Here is a 25,616-nt window from a genome sequence, read left to right as displayed (position 1 = left end):
AACCTGTATAACACCATATACCATCACATGTCTCCATATAACCTGTATACCACCATTTACCAACACACATCTCCATATAACATGTATACTGCCATATAACATCACATGTCTCCATATAACCTGTATACCACCATTTACCAACACACATCTCCATATAACATGTATACTGCCATATAACATCACATGTCTCCATATAACCTGTAAACCGCCATATAACATCACACATCTTCATATAACATTTTGTATACCGCAATATATACATCATCTATCTCCATATAACCCATATACCATCATATAAACATCATACATCTCTATATAACACATATACTGCCATATAACATCACACGTCTCTCTGTAACCTGATTACTGCCGTATACAGAGTAACATCACACATCTTCATATAACCTGTATACCACCATATACCATCACAGGTCTCCATATAACCTCCTGTATACCGCCATATACAGTAATTTCACACATCTCCATATAACGCCTGTGCCCTGTGCCGGTCACTACACTGGCTGCCTGTTAAATACAGAATTCAATTTAAACTTGCTACCTTCATCCACAAAGCCCTCCATAGCGCAGCGCCCCCCTATATTGCCTCCCTCATCTCAATCCATCACCCAGTCGGGGCTCTCCGCTCTGCTAACAAAACCAGACTGCGCGCCCCTTTAATTCGAACTTCTCATTCCCGCCTCCAAGACTTCTCCAGAGCAGCACCGGTCCTCTGGAACGCACTACCAAAGGCTACCTGAGCAATCCAGGACTCGCAGAACTTCAGGCGTGCTCTAAAAACGCTCCTCTTCAGGGAGGCATACCGCATTCCCTAAACAAACCCCTCTGTACTCCGCCTGATAACATGTTCCCTGACCTACTGACTGCAATCTCAGTCATAACGATTCTGCCGTCACACGGCTAAATGTCTGACCATTGTCTATGTGTATATCACCCCTCGACTCTCCACCCCGCCATACTGTGCACATCTCCAGCCCTTTACCTTCTGTATCCCCCCATTACTTGTAGTATGTAAGCTCGTTGGGGCAGGACCCTCACCCCTATTGTTTCCATCAACTGATTACTATGTAACCGTATTCTGTAATGTTTGTATTTTTTGTCTTTCTGTATCCCCCGTCTATGTAAGCGCTGCGGAATATGTTGGCGCTATACAAATAAAGGTTATTATTATTATAACCTGTATATTGCCATATACAGCAACATCACACATCTCCTTATAACCCGAATACCACCAAATACAGCAACATCGCATCTCTCCATATACCCTCCAATATACTGCTATATAACATTTATCTGCTAAGGCTCCTGCATCTTCTCATGAATGACAGCCAGTCTCTGACTTTTGCGCAGTAGTATAACATCCTGCTAAATGGTGACTTGTAGCGTTTATTACAGTTGTCATAAAACTCTTTTCTGCCTCCTTTCTGCAGAACAGTGACTACACTCCGGGGGTCTGGAGACGGACGGATGTTCACCTGGAGAACCCCGAGTACCACACACGGTGGTACTTCAAGTACTTCCTTGGGAAAGGTATATGCAGACCCTCCCAAGAAGGAAAGTCCCGTTAGTCACCAATGACATGACCTTTACCAGTGGCGGGCAGTTCCTCAGTGTGTATGACCCCCTATAACCAACCAGTGGTGAGCAGTGTGTATGACTCCTAAAACCGACCAGTGGTGGGCATTTCCTCAGTGTGTATAACCCCCTATAACCAACCAGTGGTTGCAGGTTACTCAGTGTGTACGACCCCCTATAACCGACCAGTGGTGGGCAGTTCCTCAGTGTATATTACCCCCTATAACTGACCGGTGGCGGGCAGTTCCTCAGTGTGTATGACCCCCTATAACCAACCAGTGGTGGGCAGTTCTTCAGTGTGTATGTCCCCCTACAACCAACTAGTGGTGGGCAGTTCCTCAGTGTGTATGACCCCCTATAACCAACCAGTGGTTGCGGGTTCCTCTGTGTGTATGATCCCCTATAACCAACCAGTGGTCGGCAGTTCCTGTGTGTGTATGACCCCTTATAATCAACCAGTGGTTCAGGGTTCCTCTGTGTGTATGACCCCCTATAACCAACCAGTGGTTGCGGGTTCTTCAGTGTGTATGACTCCCTACAACCAACTAGTGGTGGGCAGTTCCTCAATGTGTTTGACCCCCTATAACCGACCAGTGGTGGTCAGTTCTTCAGTGTGTATGACCCCCTATAACCAACCAGTGTTTGCGGGTTCTTCAGTGTGTATGACTCCCTACAACCAACCAGGGGTGGGCAGTTCCTCAATGTGTTTGACCCCCTATAACCGACCAGTGGTGGGCAGTTCTTCATTGTGTATGACCCCCTACAACCAAGCAGTGGTTGTGGGTTCCTCAGTGTGTATGACCCCCTATAACCAACCAGTGGTGGAGGGTTCTTCAGTGTGTATGACCCCTTACAATCGACCAGTGGCGGGCAGTTCCTCAGTGTATATGTCCCCCTATAACCGTCCAGTGGTGGGCAGTTCTTCAGTATGTATGACCCCCTATAACCAACCAGTGGTTGTGGGTTCCTCAGCGTGTATGATCCCCTATAACCACCAGCGGTGGACAGTTCTCAGTGTGTATGACCCCCTATAATCAACCAGTGGTTCAGGGTTCCTCAATGTGTATGACTCCCTATAACCAACCAGTGGTTGCGGGTTCTTCAGTGTGTATGACTCCCTATAACCAACCAGTGGTGGGCAGTTCCTCATTGTGTTTGACCCCCTAAAACCAACCAGTTGTGGGCAGTTCTTCAGTGTGTATGACCCCCTATAACCAACCAGTGGTTGTGGGTGCCTCAGTGTGTATGATCCCCTATAACCACCAGTGGTGGGCAGTTCTCAGTGTGTATGACCCCCTATAACCAACCAGTGGTTGCGGGTTCCTCAGTTTGTATGACCCCCTATAACCAACCAGTGGTTGCGGGTTCCTCAGTGTGCATGACCCCCTAAACCAACCATTGGTGGGCAGTTCCTCAGTGAGTATGACCCCCTATAACCAACCAGTGGTGGGCAGTTCCTTATTTTGTATGACCCCCTATAACCAACCAGTGGTTGCGGGTTCCTCAGTGTATATGACCCTCTATAATTAACCAGTGGTGGGTAGTTCCTCATTGTGTATGACCCCCTAAAACTGATCAGTGTTGGGCAGTTCCTCAGTGTGTATGACCCCCTATAACCAACCAATGGTGGGCAGTTCCTCAGTGTGTATGACCCCCTATAACAAACCAGTGTTGGGCGGTTTTTCAGTGTGTATGACCCCCTATAACAAACCAGTGTTGGGCGGTTCTTCAGTGTGTATGACCCCCTATAACCAACCAGTGGTGGGCAGTTCCTCAGTTGTATGACCCCCTATAACCAACCAGTGGTGGGCAGTTCCTCAATGTGTTTGACCCCCTATAACCGACCAGTGGTGGGCAGTTCTTCAGTGTGTATGACCCCCTATAACCAACCAGTGTTTGCGGGTTCTTCAGTGTGTATGACTCCCTACAACCAACCAGGGGTGAGCAGTTCCTCAATGTGTTTGACCCCCTATAACCGACCAGTGGTGGGCAGTTCCTCAATGTGTTTGACCCCCTATAACCGACCAGTGGTGGGCAGTTCTTCATTGTGTATGACCCCCTATAACCAAGCAGTGGTTGTGGGTTCCTCAGTGTGTATGACGCCCTATAACCGACCAGTGGTGGAGGGTTCTTCTGTGTGTATGACCCCTTACAATCGACCAGTGGTGGGCAGTTCCTCAGTGTATATGTCCCCCTATAACCGTCCAGTGGTGGGCAGTTCTTCAGTATGTATGACCCCGTATAACCAACCAGTGGTTGTGGGTTCCTCAGCGTGTATGATCCCCTATAACCACCAGTGGTGGACAGTTCTCAGTGTGTATGACCCCCTATAATCAACCAGTGGTTCAGGGTTCCTCAGTGTGTATGACCCCCTATAACCAACCAGTGGTTGCGGGTTCTTCAGTGTGTATGACTCCCTACAACCAACCAGTGGTGGGCAGTTCCTCATTGTGTTTGACCCCCTATAACCAACCAGTTGTGGGCAGTTCTTCAGTGTGTATGACCCCCTATAACCAACCAGTGGTTGTGGGTGCCTCAGTGTGTATGATCCCCTATAACCACCAGTGGTGGGCAGTTCTCAGTGTGTATGACCCCCTATAACCAACCAGTGGTGGGCAGTTCCTTATTTTGTATGACCCCCTATAACCAACCAGTGGTTGCGAGTTCCTCAGTGTATATGACCCTCTATAATTAACCAGTGGTGGGCAGTTCCTCATTGTGTATGACCCCCTAAAACTGATCAGTGTTGGGCAGTTCCTCAGTGTGTATGACCCCCTATAACCAACCAATGGTGGGCAGTTCCTCAGTGTGTATGACCCCCTATAACTGTCCAGTGGTGGGCAGTTCCTCAGTGTGTATGACCCCCTATAACAAACCAGTGTTGAGCGGTTTTTCAGTGTGTATGACCCCCTATAACAAACCAGTGTTGGGCGGTTCTTCAGTGTGTATGACCCCCTATAACCAACCAGTGGTGGGCAGTTGCTCAGTTGTATGACCCCCTATAACCAACCAGTGGTGGGCAGTTCCTCAGTTGTATGACCTCCTATAACCAACCAGTGGTGGGCAGTTCCTCAGTTGTATGACCCCCTATAACAAACCAGTGTTGGGCGGTTCTTCAGTGTGTATGACCCCCTATAATCGACCAGTGATGGTCAGTTCCTCATTGTGTATGACTCCCTATAACCAACCAGTGGTGGTGGGTTCCTCAATGTGTAATGTCTCCATATGTAATGCTCTCCAGTGGAGATGCCCAGTATACAGTATATGATGGTACTGAAGATCTGCTCTGGATGGCAGGGTGGGTTTTTGGAGAGGTTTCATAGTATATTGACTGTGCTGCCAGTACATGAGCGGCTCCAGTATTAGGAGGACATTTACTTGGACTAGGCGCATCTTCTAGAGTAAATTACAGTAGATCTGCCGCTGCAGGCGATGTCTCACTCAGTCTTCTTGCTTCTTTCCAAGAGTGGGGAAAGGAGCGCAAAACAGCAGAGTCACAATTACTGCAAAAGTGTTGTGCGCTATAACCTGCGACTTCTTTACAGCAGAAGACTGATGTAAAGCCTTCAACAGCTATCCCCAACCTCCCCATATCTAGTGAGATGTATAGCGGGCCACAGGGAACATCTTCGAGGCGGCGCACATTCCCAGGATTAATCCTTATTTTTGTTTGATGTTTCAGTCCATCAGAACTACATAGGAACAGACGGGGAGCGGAATCCTTTCTTCCTGTCCGTAGTTCTTTCTGACCAGAATAATCAGCGCGTTCCCCAGTACCGAGCAATCTTATGGAGGAAAACGGTAAGTGACCCAGTGCCGAGGACACTGAGCAGCGATATCTCAGCGGAGGCACCACTCGCTCCGTATCCGATATATCAGCAATTGTGCTGCTCGCTCTGTGTCCTGTATCTCAGTGGAGGCACCGCTCGCTCTGTATTCTGTATCTCAGCCGAGGAGCTGCTCGCTCTGTGTCCTGTATCTCAGTGGAGGCACCGCTCGCTCTGTATTCTGTATCTCAGTGGAGGCACTGCTCGCTGTGTATCCTGTATCTCAGTGGAGAGGCCTCTCACTCTGTATCCTGTATCTCAGCGGAGGCGCTGTTCGCTCTGTATCTTGCATCTCAGTGGAGGCGCTGCTCGCTCTATATCCTGTATCTCAGCGGAGGCGCTGCTCGCTCTGTATCTTGCATCTCAGTGGAGGCGCTGCTCGCTCTATATCCTGTATCTCAGCGGAGGCGCTGCTCGCTCTGTATCCTGTATCTCAGTGGAGGCGCTGCTCGCTCTGTATCCTGTGTCTCAGTGGAGGCGCTGCTCGCTCTGTATCCTGTATCTCAGTGGAGGCGCTGATCGCTCTGTATCCTGTATCTCAGCCGAGGAGCTGCTCGCTCTGTGTCCTGTATCTCAGCGGAGGCGCTGCTCGCTCTGTATCTTGCATCTCAGTGGAGGCGCTGCTCGCTCTATATCCTGTATCTCAGCGGAGGCGCTGCTCGCTCTGTATCTTGCATCTCAGTAGAGGCGCTGCTCGCTCTATAGCCTGTATCTCAGCGGAGGCGCTGCTCGCTCTGTATCCTGTATCTCAGTGGAGGCGCTGCTCGCTCTGTATCCTGTATCTCAGTGGAGGCGCTGCTCGCTCTGTATCCTGTATCTCAGTGGAGGCGCTGATCGCTCTGTATCCTGTATCTCAGTGGAGGCGCTGATCGCTCTGTATCCTGTATCTCAGTGGAGGCGCTGCTCGCTCTGTATCCTGTATCTCAGTGGAGGCGCTGATCGCTCTGTATCCTGTATCTCAGTGGAGGCGCTGCTCGCTCTGTATCCTGTATCTCATTGGAGGCGCTAATCGCTCTGTATCCTGTATCTCAGTGGAGGCGCTGCTCGCTCTGTATCTTGCATCTCAGTGGAGGCGCTGCTCGCTCTATATCCTGTATCTCAGCGGAGGCGCTGCTCGCTCTGTATCTTGCATCTCAGTGGAGCCGCTGCTCGCTCTATATCCTGTATCTCAGCGGAGGCGCTGCTCACTCTGTATCCTGTATCTCAGTGGAGGCGCTGCTCGCTCTGTATCCTGTATCTCAGTGGAGGCGCTGATCGCTCTGTATCCTGCATCTCAGCGGAGGCGCTGCTCGCTCTGTATCCTGTATCTCAGCGGAGGCGCTGCTCACTCTGTATCCTGTATCTCAGTGGAGGCGCTGCTCGCTCTGTATCCTGTATCTCAGTGGAGGCGCTGATCGCTCTGTATCCTGTATCTCAGTGCAGGCGCTGATCGCTCTGTATCCTATATCTCAGTGCAGGCGCTGATCGCTCTGTATCCTATATCTCAGTGGAGGCGCTGATCGCTCTGTATCCTGTATCTCAGTGCAGGCGCTGATCGCTCTGTATCCTGTATCTCAGCGGAGGCGCTGCTCACTCTGTATCCTGTATCTCAGTGGGGGCGCTGCTCGCTCTGTATCCTGTATCTCAGTGGAGGCGCTGATCGCTCTGTATCCTGTATCTCAGTGGAGGCGCTGATCGCTCTGTATCCTGTATCTCAGTGGAGGCGCTGCTCGCTCTGTATCCTGTATCTCAGTGGAGGCGCTGATCGCTCTGTATCCTGTATCTCAGTGGAGGCGCTGCTCGCTCTGTATCCTGTATCTCATTGGAGGCGCTAATCGCTCTGTATCCTGTATCTCAGTGGAGGCGCTGCTCGCTCTGTATCTTGCATCTCAGTGGAGGCGCTGCTCGCTCTATATCCTGTATCTCAGCGGAGGCGCTGCTCGCTCTGTATCTTGCATCTCAGTGGAGCCGCTGCTCGCTCTATATCCTGTATCTCAGCGGAGGCGCTGCTCACTCTGTATCCTGTATCTCAGTGGAGGCGCTGCTCGCTCTGTATCCTGTATCTCAGTGGAGGCGCTGATCGCTCTGTATCCTGCATCTCAGCGGAGGCGCTGCTCGCTCTGTATCCTGTATCTCAGCGGAGGCGCTGCTCACTCTGTATCCTGTATCTCAGTGGAGGCGCTGCTCGCTCTGTATCCTGTATCTCAGTGGAGGCGCTGATCGCTCTGTATCCTGTATCTCAGTGCAGGCGCTGATCGCTCTATATCCTGTATGTCAGTGGACGCGCTACACGCTTTGTGTACTGTATCTTAGTGGGGGCACCGCTCACTCTGTATACCCTGTATGCCAGTGGAGGCCCCTTGCTCTATATCACCTTATCTCAGCGGAGGTGCTGCTCATTCTGTATCCTGCATCTCAGTGGAGGCGCTGCTTGCTCTATATCCTGTATCTCAGTGGAAGCGCTGCTCGCTCTGTATACCCCATATGCCAGCGGAGGCTCCTCGCTCTATATCCTGTATCTCAGTAGGGGCACCGCTCGCTCTGTATACCCCGTATGCCAGCGGAGGCCCTCCGCTCTATATCATCTGATGTCAGCAGAGGCGCCGCTCGCTCTGTATCTCCGTGGAGGCGCTGCTCGCTCAGTATCCTGTATCTCAGCGGAGGTGCTGCTCGCTCAGTATCCTGTATCTCAGCGGAGGTGCTGCTCGCTCAGTATCCTGTATCTCAGCGGAGGTGCTGCTCGCTCAGTATCCTGTATCTAAGCGGAAGTGCTGCTCGCTCAGTATCCTGTATCTCAGTGGAGGTGCTGCTCGCTCAGTATCCTGTATCTCAGCGGAGGTGCTGCTTGCTCAGTATCCTGTATCTCAGCGGAGGTGCTGCTTGCTCTATATCCTGTATCTCAGTGGAGGCGCTGCTCGCTCTATATCCTGTATCTCAGTGGAGGCGCTGCTCGCTCTATATCCTGTATCTCAGTGGAGGTGCTGCTCGCTCAGTATCCTGTATCTCAGCGGAGGCGCTGCTCATTCTGTATAACCTGTATGCCAGCAGAGGCCCCTCGCTCTATATCACCTTATCTCAGCAGAGGCGCCACTTTCTCTGTATTCTGTATCTCAGCGGAGGCACCACTCGCTTTGTAACCTGTATCTCAGCGATGGCGCTGCTCGCTCTATATCCTGTATCTCAGCGGAGGTGCTGCTCGATCTATATCCTGTATCTCAGTGGAGGTGCTGCTCGCTCTGTATCCTGTATCTCAGCGGAGGTGCTGCTCGCTCTATATCCTGTATCTCAGTGGAGGTGCTGCTCGCTCTGTATCCTGTATCTCAGCGGAGGTGCTGCTCGCTCTATATCCTGTATCTCAGTGGAGGTGCTGCTCGCTCAGTATCCTGTATCTCAGTGGAGGCGCTGCTCGCTCAGTATCCTGTATCTCAGTGGAGGCGCTGCTCGCTCAGTATCCTGTATCTCAGCGGAGGCGCTGCTTGCTCTATATCCTGTATCTCAGTGGAGGCGCTGCTCGCTCTATATCCTGTATCTCAGTGGAGGTGCTGCTCGCTCAGTATCCTGTATCTCAGTGGAGGCGCTGCTCGCTCAGTATCCTGTATCTCAGCGGAGGCGCTGCTTGCTCTATATCCTGTATCTCAGCGGAGGTGCTGCTCGCTCTATATCCTATATCTCAGTGGAGGTGCTGCTCGCTCAGTATCCTGTATCTCAGTGGAGGCGCTGCTCGCTCTGTGTCCTGTATCTCAGCGGAGGTGCCGCTCGCTCTGTATCCTGTATCTCAGTAGGGGCACCGCTCGCTCTGTATACCCTGTATGCCAACGGAGGCCCCTCGCTCTATATCACCTTATCTCAGCAGAGGCGCCGCTCGCTGTGTATCCTGTATCTTAGCGAAGGGGCCGCTCGCTCTGTATCCTGTATCTCAGTAGGGGCACCGCTCGCTCTGTATACCCTGTATGCCAGCGGAGGCCCCTCGCTCTATATCACCTTATCTCAGCAGAGGCGCCGCTCGCTCTGTATATGGGATAGCTGAGTGACTGTTCATTTTCTTCTTTTTCAGGGGACGCAGAAGATTTGCCTCTCCTATTGCCCCACCAAAACCTTATCAGTGAAGTCAATACTAAGGTGAGTGTCCCGAGGCGGGCGCGGGCGTACATCCTTCAGGGTGACTCTGCTGGGGACGAGCCCTGAAGCAGCTGTAGCAGCAGAACTGTGTTGCTCATAGACTCTGCAGCAGATTTGCTGTGGCAGGTGTGCCCCAATTTTGGAGTACATGCCATGCGCCAGATTTTGAAATGTTAATTAGACACTTTTTGTGCCTTGAAAAGTGTTCAGAAAAGGGAGTGTGGCTAAGTAGTCCTAAAATGGGTCACATATACTAATGGCGTGCACCACAATTTTGGCGCAAAACGCTGGTCTAGAGTTAGCGAAACAGGTTTGGCATAAACAGAAAAGTGTCTACCGCGTCTATCCAGATGTGCCACTGGGATGAGTTGGCACTCCTTCATGGTGTACTTAGCGGCGGCGCCTCCTGCACCCGCAGGGTATAACACATCACATCCTCTGTTACAGTGCCATGAACCTGGACAAGTTTGAGAAAAGTCCCAGGGAAATCCTTCACCCAGAGATTCAGAAGGTGAGCAGCCTCCATGTTTATGACCGCCCCCTTACCGCCGCTGCGGCATCAGTCGCTGAGTCTTGTCTTTCCTTGTCATTAGGATCTGCTGGTCTTAGAAGAGCAGGAGGTGAGTGGCGTGGCACATCGGAGCCAGGGCTGCTGCCGGGTTTCACATCATCTGGTGTGGCGCCCCCTAGCCACTTATCTGTATGATGACGGTTTTTATCTCTTGTCGGACATTTGCTGTGATTATACTACATGAATCTCCTGGGGAATGAATATTCGTCTGCAGTGCGATCGTTGCGTCCGGGAGTGATCTCAGTGTGGCCAGCGAACATCTCCGCAAGGACGCCCCACGAGGAGCTCACAGTAATCTCTTTCTCTCTGATTTTCTACGTTTCTTTAGGGCTCTGTGAATTTTAAGTTTGGAGTTCTTTATGCCAAAGACGGTCAATTAACAGACGATGAAATGTTCAGTAATGGTGAGAATCTGCCGCTCGTTATACGGTTATTATGAGGTTGTCTTAATTTTAACAATCGCATCATGCGGCTCCTGGAGTTTATCCTCCCGAGTAGCCCCAATTACATGTGTGCCACACTGGACTGAGGTTTGCTACTGACTGTGATGGTGGTGTGGGCACTGGTACTAGAGATGAGTGTGCTGTGGGCACTGGTTCTAAAGGCAAGGATAGTGTGGGCACTGGTTCTGGAGGTGAGTGCTGTGGGCACTGGTTCTAGGGATGAGGGTGCTGTGGGCACTGGTTCTAAAAACAAGGATACTGTGGGCATTGGTTCTGGAGGCAAGAGTGCTGTGGGCACTGGTTCTGGAGGCAAGAGTGCTGTGGGCACTGGTTCCGGAGGCAAGAGTGCTGTGGCCACTCGTTCCGGAGGCAAGAGTGCTGTGGCACTGATTCCAGAGGCAAGAGTGCTGTGGGCACTGGTTCCGGAGGCAAAGCTGCTCTGGGCACTGGTTCTGGAGGCAAGGGTGCTGTGGGCACTGGTTCCGGTGGCAAGGGTGTTGTGGACACTGGTTCCAAAGGCAAGGGTGCTGTAGGCACTGGTTCTGGAGGCAAGGGTGCTGTGGGCACTGGTTCTGGAGGGAGAGTGCTATGGGCACTGGTTCAGGATATGAGGGTGCTGTTGGGACTGCTTCTGGAGGCAAGGGTGCTGTGGGCACTGGTTCTGGAGGCAAAGGTGCTGTGGGCACTGGTTCTGGGGGGAGAGTGCTGTGGGCACTGGTTCAGGATACGAGGGTGCTGTTGGGACTGCTTGTGGAAATTAGTGTGGTGGGGGTTTGATACAGGAGATTAGGATGGAGTTTAGGGTGGCAGGGGTGGTAATACGGTAGGTAAGGGTGACAGAGGCACAGTTAGCAGAGGTGAGGATGTCGGGGGGCACTAATATGGGAAGTCAGAGAAATGTGGTCTGATGCTGGGGATGAGGGTGGTAGCAGTGGTAATAGAGGATGTGAGGATGGCAGAGGCACTTATATGGTAGATGAGAATGGTAGCAGTGGTAATACAGGAGGTGAGGGTGTCAGGGTACTGAAATGAGAAGTGGGGGTGCTGATATGGGAGGTGAGGGTGGCAGGGGAGCTGGTATGGGAGGTGAGGGGGGGGGCTGATATGGGAGGTGGGGGGGGGGGCTGATATGGGAGGTGAGGAGTGCAATGGTGCTGAAACTGGAGGTTAGGGTGGCTGGAATTTCCTCCATTGGGCAGTGCTGAGCTCCAGGAATACTGAACATTTGCTTTTCTCTTAGAGGCCGGAAGCGAAAGTTTTCAGAAATTGCTGAACCTGCTTGGAGACACCGTCACGCTAAAGAGCTGGATCGGTTACAGGGGAGGATTAGACACCAAAAGTAAGAGCCCAGACTGGTATATAATGAATTGACAATGATTGCAGTTATCTGTAAGTCGGTCAGTCAGGGCCGAGGGGTCCACGAATGGCGCCGGGGGAGGAGTCAGGATCCTAATGAGTGTCCAGGAGAACCTGCAGCATAGACCTGTGAGATGGGGCCTGCTGCAGCCTCGGCCCACTTCTGTGGCTGGAACTGCTCAGGATAGAATGATCTCATACCTCCAGGTGTCATGTTGCGGCGCCACCTAGTGCTCAGCAAGACAGCCATCTTTTCCCCCTAATAATTGGCTTCCTATATAAATTGTATCGGTAGCAGCCTAATGGCAGAAATACATTGAACCTTCTTCCATTTATTTGCAGATGACACAACAGGAATACATTCCGTGTACACAGTATACCAAGGTCACGAGATCATGTTCCACGTCTCCACAATGCTGCCGTACTCAAAAGAAAACAAACAGCAGGTACGCCGCGCGCCGCTGCACAAAACGCTGAAGTCGCACCCAAAGCTGCATGGCCTTATAAGCCTCCTCACTCACCTCCTAGGTGTCTCCTTAAGGCCGCCTGCACACGGGCGGAAATCCCGCGGCGGGATTTCCCGCGGGATTTCCGCCGCTCAAAGCCTGCATAGGAGTGCATTACAATATGCACTCCTATGCAGACGGCCGCGGTTTGGCCGCGCGAAATCTCACGCGGCAAACAAACCGCTGCATGTCCTATTTCTGTGCGGGGCTCGCAGAGCCTCGCACGGAAACGTCACTCACCCGGCTGCCGGCTCCGGTCTGCGCATGCGCCGGCTGCCCGGCAGCCGGCACATGAAAGAGCCGGGGCCGCCGGGCGCCGGTGAGTACGCGCTCGTCTCTGCAGGCGCTTGGGTCGGGTCTCGCGGCGAAAATTCTCGCCGCCGGATCCGACCCGCTCGTCTGCAGGCGGCCTAAGGAGAGATGATACCCCTCCTTACCCCCATCACAGGCCTCTCACCAGCCAAGCCAGACACCTACTGCACACTGATGAGGGGCAAACACCCCGAAACAGCTGTCTGTGTATGATATTCTGGCTTGGTTTTCATCCAATAGGTGGCGCTGCAGAAGTATTGTTCCATCCCCCTTATTTGCATATTTCCCAGAGGAGCTTGCATGGCCTTATAAGTCTCCTCATTTTCCTTTTAGGTGCTCTCCTTAAGGAGAGATAATACCCCTCCCTATCCAAAGCTGCAGTCATGTGTCATGTACTACCATCCTGCGCAGAGCTCCACTCACAATTCTGTGCATTGTGGGAGCTCAGAGGACACGGTGCTGAGGTCACATGAATATCTGACAGTTATAACACGTATGTGCATCATCTGTAGAGAAATGGGGTGGAATTAGAAATTGATATAAAAATAATGAAGTGAGACATTTGGTCTTAGAAAGTTCCCATTGAAGTTAATGTGAACTTTCCCTGTAATACCAAACCTTACCACTGCAGTGGGAACGGAGCTGTCTGCTTTCTGCAGGAACTAGCTCAGTAGGTGAGTACAGCAGCCAGGGGAACAGCTGATCAGAGGGAGCATACTCCTGATAATCTACTATTGATAGACGGTCCTAAGGATAAGCCATGAATAGTTTACAACTGGACAACCTTTAAGGAACTCTCACACAGGTGGATTACTTCAGCAACACCCAGCAGAATTTGCCATGCAGAAAATTCTGCACCAAGATCTTCAAGCCGAAATGCGGATTTTTATATGGAATTGTCATTTTTAATTATGCATCAAAATCTGCATGTGGATTAGGGTGCGGAAGTTGCTGCAAATTCTGCTACAGTGTAGCAGAAATAATCCGCCCTTGTGAAATGTCCCAGAAAGCGGATGAGATTGTCAAAATCTTGCCCACAAGCTGTGAAAAAAATTTGCACAAAACCTGTGCAGAAAGTAGTATGCAGTCCGGAATTTAAATCCACAGCATGTCAATTGTATCACTGGATGCGCTGCGGAATCCACAGCTTCTGAAGGGAGGGGTTGAATTCCACACCAAAAACCCTGTCAAAACCTGCGGGTTTTGATGCAGACTTTCAGTGGCAGATCAGCTGTAGAATTCCCGCTGTGGATGTTCCGTAGCAGATCTGTCCCGTGTGAACACGTCCTAAGGGTCCTATTATATGGGCACAATTAACGTTTATATAATAGCGTGTGTGACTTTAAAAGCTGACCGTTTTCCGTGTGGACAATCCGCATGAAATTCCGCCCTACGCGACGATACCCTGAAGGTTTGCCAGATTTATCACAGTGGCTATGCAGGATGATAAGTCTGCGGCATCTTTACACAGTCCAGTCTATGGTTAGACCACCTACTGGTTGGCTTGGTTTACAACCGCTTTTGTCAAAATTTTGGTGCACGATTCCCCATTTAGGCCACACCCCACTCTCACAGAACCAGTCACCTTTTCTGGACACCACAGAAAAAGTGTTTTAATTAGAGATGAGCGATCGTACTCGTTTAGGGCGATTTTGCAATCGAGCACCGCTTTTTTCAAGTAACTGACTACTCGGGCGAAAAGATTCGGGGGGCGCCGGGGGTGAGCGGGGAGTTGCAGAGGGGAGTGGGGGGGGGAGAGAGAGAGCTCCCCCCTGTTCCCCACTGCTACCCCCCGCTCCACCACGCCCCCCGAATCTTTTTGCCCAAGTAGTTAGTTTCTCGAAAAAAGCTGTGCTCGATTGCGAAATCGCCCTAAACAAGTACGTTCGCTCATCTCTAGTTTTAACCCCTTAGTGATGGCCCCATGGTGTTTTTACATACTGTAGTGTTTTTACGCCTACCTTCATACATCTCAGGCGCCCGCTGTTTCTTACAGCGGACACCCGTGAGCAACAGCCCCAACAATATACGCAACCAAGCGGGGCTGTTAACCATTTAAATGCTGCTGTCAATTCTGACAACGGCATTTAAATCCCCCAAATGATGTTTGGGGGTCCCATTTGGCCCCCCGCCATAAGATTGCAGGGTGCCGTGCGCTTGTCATGGCAGCTGGGGGCCTTTCAGACCCAGGGCTGTCTTGGCAGTATGCCTATCAAGCCATCCCCGTGGGCTGTGGCATTACATCATACTGCAGGAGCAATTAAAGCATTGCTAGTTTTGGTCCCCTAGGAGGACTAAAAGAAAATGTAAAAATAAGAACAATAAAGTTTTACTAATCCTTAAAAAAAACTAATAAAAGTTTTAAAAAAAAACTTTTGCCATAATTGCAATAAAAGAATCCAAATATTAAAACAAAAATACATATTTGGTATCGCTGCATCCATAAAAGTCCGATCTATCAAAATAATGCATTATTTTGTTTCAGTTTGTGCATTGTAGAGACAAGACGCACTGACAGATGGCGGTATATCATTTTGTTTTTTTTATTTTGCTCCACTTAGAAATTTTAAAAAGTTTTTCAGTACATTAAATGGCACCATTAAAAAATACAACTCGTCCCGCAAAAAAACAAGTCCTCATACAGCGACGTTGATGGATAAATAAAGGGGTCACAATTTTTTTTAAAGGGGGGGAGGTAAAAACGAAAATAGAAAAAACAAAAAAGCTCCGTCACTAAGGGGTTAAACACACAACTGTGGTACAAAGCACGTAAGACAGTTTTTTGGTGCATTTTCAATAGTAAATCTGCCCCATTGTCTGTATTTTCCAGGTAGAAAGAAAGCGTCACATCGGCAATGACATTGTCACCATCGTCTTTCAGGAAGGGGAGGAATCATCGCCGTCCTTTAAACCGTCCATGATCCGCTCCCACTTCACACGTATCCAGCAACTATAGAGTCTCATGGGGAGAAGATGTAGAAACCGGACTGGGCCATAGAGAGTATCTGATCAGTGACCCCCATGAATGCCCCCCGCTCTTTCCCTTCCTGGTCAGTGACTCGCCACATGGGAGGTGGTCCTTGATGTGTGAATCGTATGCTGTGTGGGGTATAGGAGATCAGAGGGCTGCATGTTAGTTCCGATATGCTTCAGCCTAATTTAAAGAGGTCTTCCAGTTGTAAACTATTGATGACCTATCCTCAGGACAGATCCCCAATATTAAATCACTGGGGGGGTCCGTTACCTTAGAACCCCACCGCTAAGCTGTTTGCCAGGCCAGTGTGCGTGTGCACTGAATTGATTCTGCAGAAAGCACATAGCTCTGTTCTTACTGCAGTGGCCAGACTTGGCATTGCAGGCCAAAATACCATTACTTTAAAAAGGAACTGGCCTGTAATACCAAGCCTGGCCACTACAGAGGGAATGGAGCTGTCCGCTTCCTGCCGAAATCAGCACAAGTACACCATCCCAAAGAAGAGCTGATGGGTGGCGGTCCTGGGTGACAGACCCAGCTTATCTTGAGGATAGGTCTCAACAGTTTACAACTGGTTGAGCGCTTTAAAAGGACAGATGACAGGAGCTGCGATCACTTCATTGTCACTGCGTTTCCTTAATGTAAACAACAGATATATTTGCCTTGGTGCGATATAACAAGCAGAATGACAGTTACAGGTGAGTGTCATGGTCCAAGGGGGCGCCGCTGCTTCTGTCACAAGTAACAGAGCGAAGATGTTAATCATCTTCCTTTACTTCAACAGGTTAAAAATCTTCTCGGAGGAAAGCGTACCGTTATTCGGCCCCCCCCTGCCCTCCCCGCCCGTTTTTACCGACCACCAGGAATTCAGGGATTTTCTTCTAGTAAAATGTGAGTGTCTCCATCTGCAGCACCCCGTCTGTCTACACCATCTGATGTACTACCTGCCGCCTCCATTCTGACTGTCGCCATTGTGTGTCTCCTCTGCCAGTAATAAATGGTGAGAAGGCAACTCTGGAGACCCCGACCTTCGCTCAGAAGAGGCAGCGCACCCTGGACATGCTGATCCGCTCCCTCTACCAGGACCTGCTGCCTGATTTACATAAGGTAATCCTGAGTGTTGATAGTTTCCCCGTCGCAGTTGTGAAATATTCCGCCCAGCGTCGCCAACACTGCAATCTGTCAGATGAGCGCTTCATCCGGAACATCTGCTCCGTGCCTGTCAACCAGCCAACACTCCAGATTTCAGTCCCATGTATCCTTATGGCAAGTGATAAAAGGCGGTGGATATGCGATGCGCAATTGTCTGTGTGATAACGGAGAGAGATGCACATATACTGAAGCAGACGTTACTGCAGGAAGCACCCCATGGTCAGCGGCCCGTCTTGGAGAAGAGATCCCTGAGTGCGGTTAGTAGGCTGCAGAGGAATTCTGTATGAAGGCAACCACAATGGCGGGGTACATAGTGACCAGAAGTGCAGCAGCGTCAGCACTGTAGCCCCCAATGGTGTGGTCAGAGGGGGGGATGTGAGAGTCACCTTGGTAAAGTGGGCTTATTATTGTGTTTCTAGAACATGCTAAACAGAAGATCGTTCAGTGACGTTCTCCCAGAATCCCCCAAATCTGCCAGGAAGAAGGAAGAAGCGCGACAGGCGGAGTTTGTTCGTATAGGCCAGGTCAGTATTGCATGGCGTTCTTGGTAGGATATGCCCCTGTAACAGGTGGTGGTGTTGGGTATGGCACGGCGATGGCAGACTGAGGCGAGTGGCAAGGCTTTCACTAATACCCATCATCACAGGGGATGCTCTCTCAGTCCATCAAGTCCTTCAATGTCAGTCGCAGTCCACAAAAGTCCATCTGTGTGCACACTGGTTCGTTAGAGACCGGTCTCACGGTTCAGCTTTAGGTCCGGATCCTGCAGCTCTGTCTAGGTGATGGCTCCTGCGCTCCAGCTCTGGGTTGTTCCTGGCTCGGCCTCTGCCACTTTGTGTGCTGCTGGGCCGCTCTCTCCAGATGCGATGTCCCCCTAGTCTCTGTCTCTCTGAGCTATGACCACAGACTGAGCTGTGGCGCAGCTTTAATTCTATTTATTTGGCCAAGGTGGCCACACGTCCTTTGTTCACAGGGTGTTTGCTGTTTATGACATCCTGTGGTTCAGTGTGTAACGATGTCCTATAAATGTGCTCCTTTGCAGGCGCTGAAGCTAAAAACAATCGTACGAGGAGACGCTCCTACAAGCCTGGCAACAACGGGACTGTGCAGGAGAGAGGTAGGAGCCGCAAGGATCGTGTGTGGTAGCTTTAATCTCCAGTGCTTGTTATAACATAGCAGCCAGTGAGGTGACCGCTGCCGGCAGTAATGAATAGCTGTGGCCTCTGTTCCTTCTCACAGCCCTGGGAGTCTCAGTGTTTCTGTAATAACTTCTCTTATGAAGTCGTTGGAGGAGATTCCTGGGGTCCGTCTCTCTTGGTCTCCACGGACAGCGGGGTGCTGCTAATAGACGGTGAGCGCTCATCATGTTCTATCAAACCTGTCACTGATGACATCACAGGAGTTAGAGCAGTGATGTCATTGCTACGTGGCCAGTGTTCTTATTGCACATCTGTTAATACTCATGTACGTTATTCGTACAGACAAGGTGCCTGCACCGCTCTTCAGCCTCCGCCTTACTTTAACCCTTTAATGACCACCCATATGCCTTGCCTTTTTATGGTGGTCGTTGAGGGGCCTTATTCTGATACATATGCCTTTTTACAGCGTTGCATCAGAAGTCTGGCACAGGTCACCTCGATGACAGACCAGCACCTGCTCTAACAGCGAGGGACTTGGGAAACAGCCCATCCTCGCTGTTTAACACTTTACATGCGACAGTCTATGCAACCACGGCATGTAAAAGGCTAACATAGGAAGCAGACTCACTGTCATCCATCGGGACTCTGCAATGTGACCACGAGGTCCTGGTGGGTTGCTATGGTACCTGGAGGCTTGAAGATGGCCTTCAGGTCTGCCATTTATGGTGGCCTATGAGCCTTAGCCTCCAGATGAGCCTCATAGGACTAAATAATATTGAAGCATTGAAAGAATGACCAAAACTGATAAGATTCAAGTCCCCTAGTGGGACGAAAATAAAAAGTTAAAGTGTAAAATTAATAAATAAAATGTCTAAATGACACTTTTCCCTCTTTATTATGTAAGAACAAAAAAACACACAAAAATCATCATAAATTTGGCATGGTGACATTCATAATGACCCATGTAAAAAACGACATTATTTAACCTGCACAATGCACCCATGAAAAAAAGTATTAAAAAACACTAAATTTGCATATCTCGCCTCACAAAAAAGTAGAAAGTGATCAAAAAGTCAGATAAATCATCAAATGGTACCATTAAAATGTAAAACTCAAACAAAGAAGAAAAGCCCTTGCATAGCCCCACTGGTGGGAAAAAATGTCCAAAAAAATGGGGCCTTTGAATGCGGCAATAGAAAAAATACATTAAAAAGTTTGAGAAAGTTGTAAAAAAAGTTATATAAATTTGGTATCAAAGTAATTGTTCTGAACAACAGAATTTATTTAACATTATTTATACCGCATGGCGGATACCATAAAACAAACACGCCAGAATTGAAGATTTTGTTAATCTTGCTTCCAGAAAAAATGGTTTAAAAAGTGATCAAACTGTTATATTTTCCCAGAAATGGGATCAATGAAGACTAGAGCTCATTCTGCAAAAAAAAGGCCCCCATAGATCCCTCAACGGAAGGATAAAGTATTACGGCTCTTAGAATGCAGCTACACCAAGACAAAAATTCTTTGTTTTTGTTTTTTAAGTGTACAAAAACGGCAAAACCTAAAAAAAAAACTTTATAAACTTGGTATCACTGGAATCACACAACATAGCGTGTTACTGTGCCGACCCAGAGAGTTACATTATTACATTATTTAGGCCTCATGTCCGCGGCATGTGCAGGGAATCCCGCACAGAACCCCGCACTGCCCGCGGCTGGTGAGCCCTGCTTACCTGCATTTCCCTGGCAGCCACGTCCGCATGGATCTCTCCACTTCCGGGTTCGCTGTACTGCGCATGGTCCTCACCATCGGACATGCGCAGTACAGTTTTTTTTAAATCTTCTGCTTTCCCATGGATCAGACGGCTTCCATTGATGACTTCACTGGAAGCCGTCTATGCGGGATCCGCACAAAAATGGAGCATGTTGCGATTTGTTTTCCGTACCAAAAGGTCCGCAAATCAATCCGCATGTCTTATTTCATTTGTGGACACCCATGCATCTCTATGGACGGCTTGATTTGCAGATCTCCTGCACGGATTCCTAAAATCAAGCTTGCCTGTGGACATTGGGCCTTATTCCGTATGCTGAACACCGTAAAAATCCAAAAAAACAATGACAGACTTTTTTTTTCTTCCAACCCCCGTAAAAAAAATGAATAAAGGTTATACGACACATTATATGTACTCCAAAATGAGGCCATTAAAAAATACAACCTGCAAAAAACAAGCCCTCATACGGCGTCATCAACGGGAAAATTAAAAGTTAACTATAGCTCTGGGAACGCAACAATGAAAAAAACTGAAAAATAAGTTGGTCATAAAGGTACAAACAGGCTTTGGTACTACGGGGTTAAAGTTATATCACTATAGCTGGCGGTGGGATGGAGAACGCATCATGACTTGTCTGCACATTTCAGGCTTGTTAGGGGCGGATCAGTGATTGTGGTTGGAGGGTTCTGACCCCCGATTCTTCTCACCGCCGCTGTCTCTGATCATGGCTGACCTTGTAGGATGAGGAGAACCTTCCAGATGTTGTGCGCCTCCAGTGATGTCTTGGCAGGAAGCCTCTATCCTTAAACATCTCAGCTGTGTCTCTCTTTGCTGAGTGAAGTCTGGACGGAGCCGGTGCGCCCCCCAATGACAGAAGAGGCGCATGCGTTATACGTCACCTGCTTCCCTCCAGTCATACGTAATATCTGATTATCTCCGGGGAGCCATTCACTACAGAAGTGCGATCTCCCCTGAGCCTTCTTATTGACGTTCATGGCTTTTAGTAATGTATTGTGCCATCCGTAATTAACGTAGAATTAGCTCTGTAATAAAAAGTTACAAGCTAGCAATGGGTTAATGCAGTGTCGGCTTTTGCTGGATGCCAGCGATTAGACGTTTAGCGCAGAGGTAGGGGTTCGATCACGTCGCACTTTACTTCGGAGAAAGCAGAAATGGAGGGAGCTGCTAGATGTGCGCAATATTCAATGTAACATGACAGTCCCGCCATCTCCTCCGCACATCCCTTATAAGGTGCATTCAAGTTGTAAAGTCTCCTTAAAAACTACTTAATCCAGTAATCTGAAAGTATTGTCACTTCTCATCATTATCTTCCTCTTGACGTACACATTTCTCGCAGCGTCGACGCCATGACTGCATGGCCGCTGCGAGCCCTTCTTTAGGGATGTGATTTGCCCGCTGGATGAATGACTTGACACCGTGCAGCCTTGTAGAGCATCCTTCATCCATGTCTCATCCATTGTGACAGCTGACAGAATGAAGGCACTCTGAATGCCATCCTCTCATGTCAAGACCGCCTGACACATCGCCACGCGCAGCCTTGTGATCGTCGGTCAGTATTCGCGGCACCCAACGGATGGAAACTTTCCGCACCTTCAGGTCTTCAAACAGAATGGTGCGCACAAATCCTATGGAAATACCGATTTCGCCAGTAATCCCTTCCACAGTCAGTCGGCGGTCCTCCATAGCCACTTGCTCCACTCGCACAATCATGTTGTCGGACCGGCTGGCGCATGGCCGAGGCTCCTTTGGTTTGTTGCACGACGTTCGGCCTTCTTTGAACTGTTGCAGGCACGTTTTTCACGTTTTTCACGTTCCTCACACCTTCATCACATGTCTGACTCAACTGACGATGAACGTCGATGGTGTCGTCCATGCAAGTGAAGAAGATGGATGATTACACGCTGCTCTTAGGACATGAATATCACTATCTTACCTACTGAAAATGCTTTATCTCCGGCCGCGGGTACAGTGGGTTCGGTGTACTAGACGATGCTGCCAGCTGTCTCATCGGCGCAGAATGCCCACATCTTCTAAAATGTATCCCATGTTTCTGACTGTTCCGAGAAAAAAATTAGAAGACCTTAGAACTTGAATGGGCCTCGTAATAAGGAGCTTACCACAGTGCCTTTGGGTTGCATAGGGTCTTCAGAAGAGTGTACCAGCCTGACAGCGGGCCTCCAGACTTGAACTTGGAGCATCATTCACGCATATGATGCTCCAAGTTTGGGTTCGGAGACCCATGATCAGGCCGGACACACTTCCGAAGTCGATACGTGAAACGGATGCACCCAACGGCAGTGTGGCTAGCCCTTAAGACTGTTGGTGACTGTGTAAGCAGCGGACATTAACATTGTGGATAATTGATGTTTTCTCCGTTATGCAGATGGACAGCCGGCAATCCCAGTGTTTGATAAATCGCTGCAGATCAAACAGATGCATGTGCTGGAGCCCTTGGACCTCCTGATCACTCGAGCTGATAAAGGTACCTCTATCTCCTGCCCCATTGCTCAGGGTCTTCCTCTATGGTGCACCCATTATACAGTGTGTTAACCTGTACCTATAGCTTGCACATTGAGCTGTGTCTGGGCTCCGCTCTGATAAGCAGCAGCTGAATATACATGATGGCCGGAGCGGCTGGATTCCGCGAGATGGTAATTAGTGTTGTCAGGGTGCTGCAGCTCTTTGGCGGTATTCATCTGAGACGCAGTTACAGCACATCCTCATTATAGAGCAGGGCTGAGGCCAGAGATCAGCGCTGCAGATACACAACATGGAACGCTTCCAACAAACCCTCCTCATATGGCCGGAATATCCAGGGCTTGTCAGAAGGGGATCAGAGGGGCAACTCACCCAAACCTTATACATGTTGTGGTCTAGTGCGTGATCGCCAGCCGCCGTATGACCAAATCTGGTGTAATCAGTGTTCCGGATCTAGCAGCTAAATGTTACGTCCTAGCTGAACGCAGGACAATGCATCTGAATTGGACATGTTATGTCATTAAAGGGGTTATCTGAGTTGTATGTTCTCTGTAAAACCCCTTCCCCATGCTCCAGGCCACTCTTACACGCGCTTTTTACCGCAGCGTACAGCGCTCCCATTGATTTCAATGGGGCCTTGCGAACCTGTGCTCAAACAAGGTGCTAGAAAATGCCGCGTTCGAGCGCTGTCTGCTCTATTTTTGCACGTTTTTGCACTTTTTAAGGCACCTCATCACCCATCACAATGAAGAGGTGCGTTAAAAAGGACCGAGGAACGCATTAAATTGTGGTAAACCGCAGCCATCAAAATGAGAGTACCCAATAGGCATATACTCACCTCTCCACACTCCCACTGTGTCCTGCGGCGCTGCTCAGTCCTCTGCTCCGTTGGTTGTTTACAGGCTGTAGTCCTGCCCAGTTTACAGAACATCACAGGCACTGCAGCCAATGACAGAGCTCAGCAATCAATCGCTGAGCTCTGTCATTGGCTGCAGCATCTGTGGCATCTCGTAAGTAGGCTGGGGAAGTCTGTAAACATAGCGTTAGAGGGGAGACCAAGAGCAGCGGTGCGGGACATGGAGAGGTGAGTATATGCCTATTTCTTATGTTAGGGCATGGGGAATGAGGTTTTACAGAGAACATACAGCTCAGACAACCCCTTTAAGGACAAATATACACACAAGATACAAAGGTGGATAATACAAAGTATCATATAAGGAAACTAAAAAGTGGGGAAACACAGAATCTGACTATAACGTACTAATTTGAGGAGACCCTACCCTGATGAGGGCGATCCCATGTAACCAGACAGGCTTAGCTGAACTGAGATGCAGGGCTGGAGAAAAAACGCCGACTTCACCTTCAGTCTAGGGGTATAACCAGTGCCTGTTGTAAGGAGGAACTTGAATAAATGTCTCCAAACTAAAGTTGATTGGTCAGCTGGGATACACACCTCCCAGCCCACCAATCAATCCACACGCAGAAAAGTGTCTCCATCGATGACCAGCAATCAATTGAACTGAGGATTACTGGACCGCGACGGACGCCGTGACGCCACCCCGATCACAGCTTCAACACAGCTGGCAATCCATAACACTAAATGTGCCGCTCTTCTTTCTTTCTTGTCCCTAGGAAAGGACGCTCGTCTCTACGTTTTCCGGTTGAGCGCCATCAGGAAAGATCTAGAAGACAACCAGGCACCAAGGAACAAATACGAATGCAGAGAAAATAAGCTTGAGAAAACAAAAGGCAAGTAAGAGTGCGAGATCCCCCTTCAGATGACGAAGCAGAGCATGACTGCGACGTCCAGCATCCTCCGTGATGGCACCAAGCCCTGACCCCTTTACCTGGGCACTTGTCTGATAACGAATGATTGTGTCTTCTGCGCAGGATGCCACCTGTACGCCATCAACACTCATCACAGCCACGAGCTGCGGGTGGTGGTCGCCATCCGAAACAAACTGCTGCTCATCACAAGGAAACACAACGCTCCAAACAGCGCAGCCGGATCGTCGCCAGTAGAAGCCTTTCAGTACATTAGGGTGAGGACCCCCGATCTGTATAATTGCTTAGCTGTGACATCACTATGGAGTATTACAAGGCATCCAGGATCTGTGTACCTCCGCAGCTGCAATGATTCCTACTAGATTTATCACTTATAGCAGAGGCTTATGACCACACTGTCATGTAACTGAGCCGAGGTCACTGAGGTGGTCAGACTTGGTCCTTTAAGTCCTTTCTGATGTGGGCCATACATGTACAGTGCACACTGGGCATCAGTGTATGATGCATGCTTGGGAGCCAAGCCCACTCTATCCACAGCAGGTTGTCCGCTGTCTTTGACAGGCAACAGCCACCCACAACAGCCGCAATTGGAAGTAAGCCTAATTGTATCTGTTAACCGTTTAAATGTCACTGTCAATACTGACAACAACATTTAAATGTAACAACTGGTATGGTGATGTTCCAAGTGCCAATGCTACCCCTCCCTCCTTCCTCACAATGAAATTGTGGGTGAGGGGGGCCCCTAGGTGTCATTGCATCATCAGGTCTTCCAAAGACTCCCCCAGGGCTGCTATGAATGTTTGCCTATTAAGATGTGCCTGTGCCATGTCTTAATAGAATGCCTGTCAGAATTCTATAGTATTTGCAGTATAATGTATAAGCAATAAAGCAATCGGAAGTTTAAGTCCCCTGTGGGGTTTAAAAGAATAGTAAAATAAAGATTTTTTTAAATGATTACAAAAAAATATTAAAAGAAAAAAAAAAACTTTTCCCAGTTGTTGCTTTAAAAAATGTAAAAAAAAAAATTAAAATCGGTTTTGCTTAGAGTTGAGCGAACGTACTCTGCTGAGCTTGATGCTCGTTCGAGTATTAGCGTACTCGATGGTGCTCATTAGTCGAACGAGCATCAAGCCGTGTTCGACACCGCCCCAGTTTTTGGCTCCTCCCTGCTGTGACGTGCCTGTTTTGGCCTCTCTCCGCTGCGACGCATCAATGGCAAATTTTTTGTCTGGCAGGCAGGGGAGAGAGAGAGGGAGAGGGGGAGGGGGAGAGAGGGGAAGAGAGGGTAAGAGAGGAGGGAAGAGAGGGGGAGAGAGAGAGAGAGGGGGAGAGAGGGGAAGAGAGGGGGGAGAGAGAGGGAGGGAGAGGGAGACATGAACCAAGAAAAAAAAAAAAAAGCTCGGGACCCGGCGTCCCACATCCAAAAATGCTCGAGTCTCCCATTGTAGTGAATGGGGTTCATTACTTGAGCAGAGCTCTCGAATTTTACGAAAAGCTCGACTCGAATAACGCGGACCCGAGCATTTGGGTACTCGCTCATCTCTAGTTTTGCTTCATCCATAAGGGCCATTAATACAGAAAGAATATTTC

General features: G+C 49.4%; 1 protein-coding gene across 3 annotated transcripts in view; it reads left to right on the top strand.

The window, feature by feature from the left end:
- Positions 1-25,616, top strand: part of GARNL3 (GTPase activating Rap/RanGAP domain like 3) — a 120,722-nt gene that overhangs the window by 78,011 nt on the left and 17,095 nt on the right. For all 3 annotated transcript variants that reach the window (XM_066580276.1, XM_066580275.1, XM_066580274.1), the window contains 18 exons: positions 1,449-1,548; positions 5,276-5,394; positions 9,454-9,518; positions 9,966-10,029; positions 10,112-10,138; positions 10,418-10,493; positions 11,773-11,871; positions 12,231-12,334; positions 15,537-15,645; positions 16,333-16,378; positions 16,465-16,571; positions 16,672-16,787; positions 17,252-17,356; positions 17,875-17,949; positions 18,072-18,183; positions 22,147-22,245; positions 23,874-23,990; positions 24,132-24,283. In XM_066580276.1, the coding sequence (XP_066436373.1) occupies positions 1,449-1,548; positions 5,276-5,394; positions 9,454-9,518; positions 9,966-10,029; positions 10,112-10,138; positions 10,418-10,493; positions 11,773-11,871; positions 12,231-12,334; positions 15,537-15,645; positions 16,333-16,378; positions 16,465-16,571; positions 16,672-16,787; positions 17,252-17,356; positions 17,875-17,949; positions 18,072-18,183; positions 22,147-22,245; positions 23,874-23,990; positions 24,132-24,283 (1,692 nt within the window). The remainder of the gene's footprint in view (positions 1-1,448; positions 1,549-5,275; positions 5,395-9,453; positions 9,519-9,965; positions 10,030-10,111; positions 10,139-10,417; positions 10,494-11,772; positions 11,872-12,230; positions 12,335-15,536; positions 15,646-16,332; positions 16,379-16,464; positions 16,572-16,671; positions 16,788-17,251; positions 17,357-17,874; positions 17,950-18,071; positions 18,184-22,146; positions 22,246-23,873; positions 23,991-24,131; positions 24,284-25,616) is intronic.

The sequence above is a fragment of the Eleutherodactylus coqui genome, chromosome 10 (genome assembly GCF_035609145.1).
Source record: "Eleutherodactylus coqui strain aEleCoq1 chromosome 10, aEleCoq1.hap1, whole genome shotgun sequence".
In the NCBI taxonomy this organism is placed as follows: Eukaryota; Metazoa; Chordata; class Amphibia; order Anura; family Eleutherodactylidae; genus Eleutherodactylus; species Eleutherodactylus coqui.
This window is presented reverse-complemented; position numbering and strand designations above follow the sequence as displayed.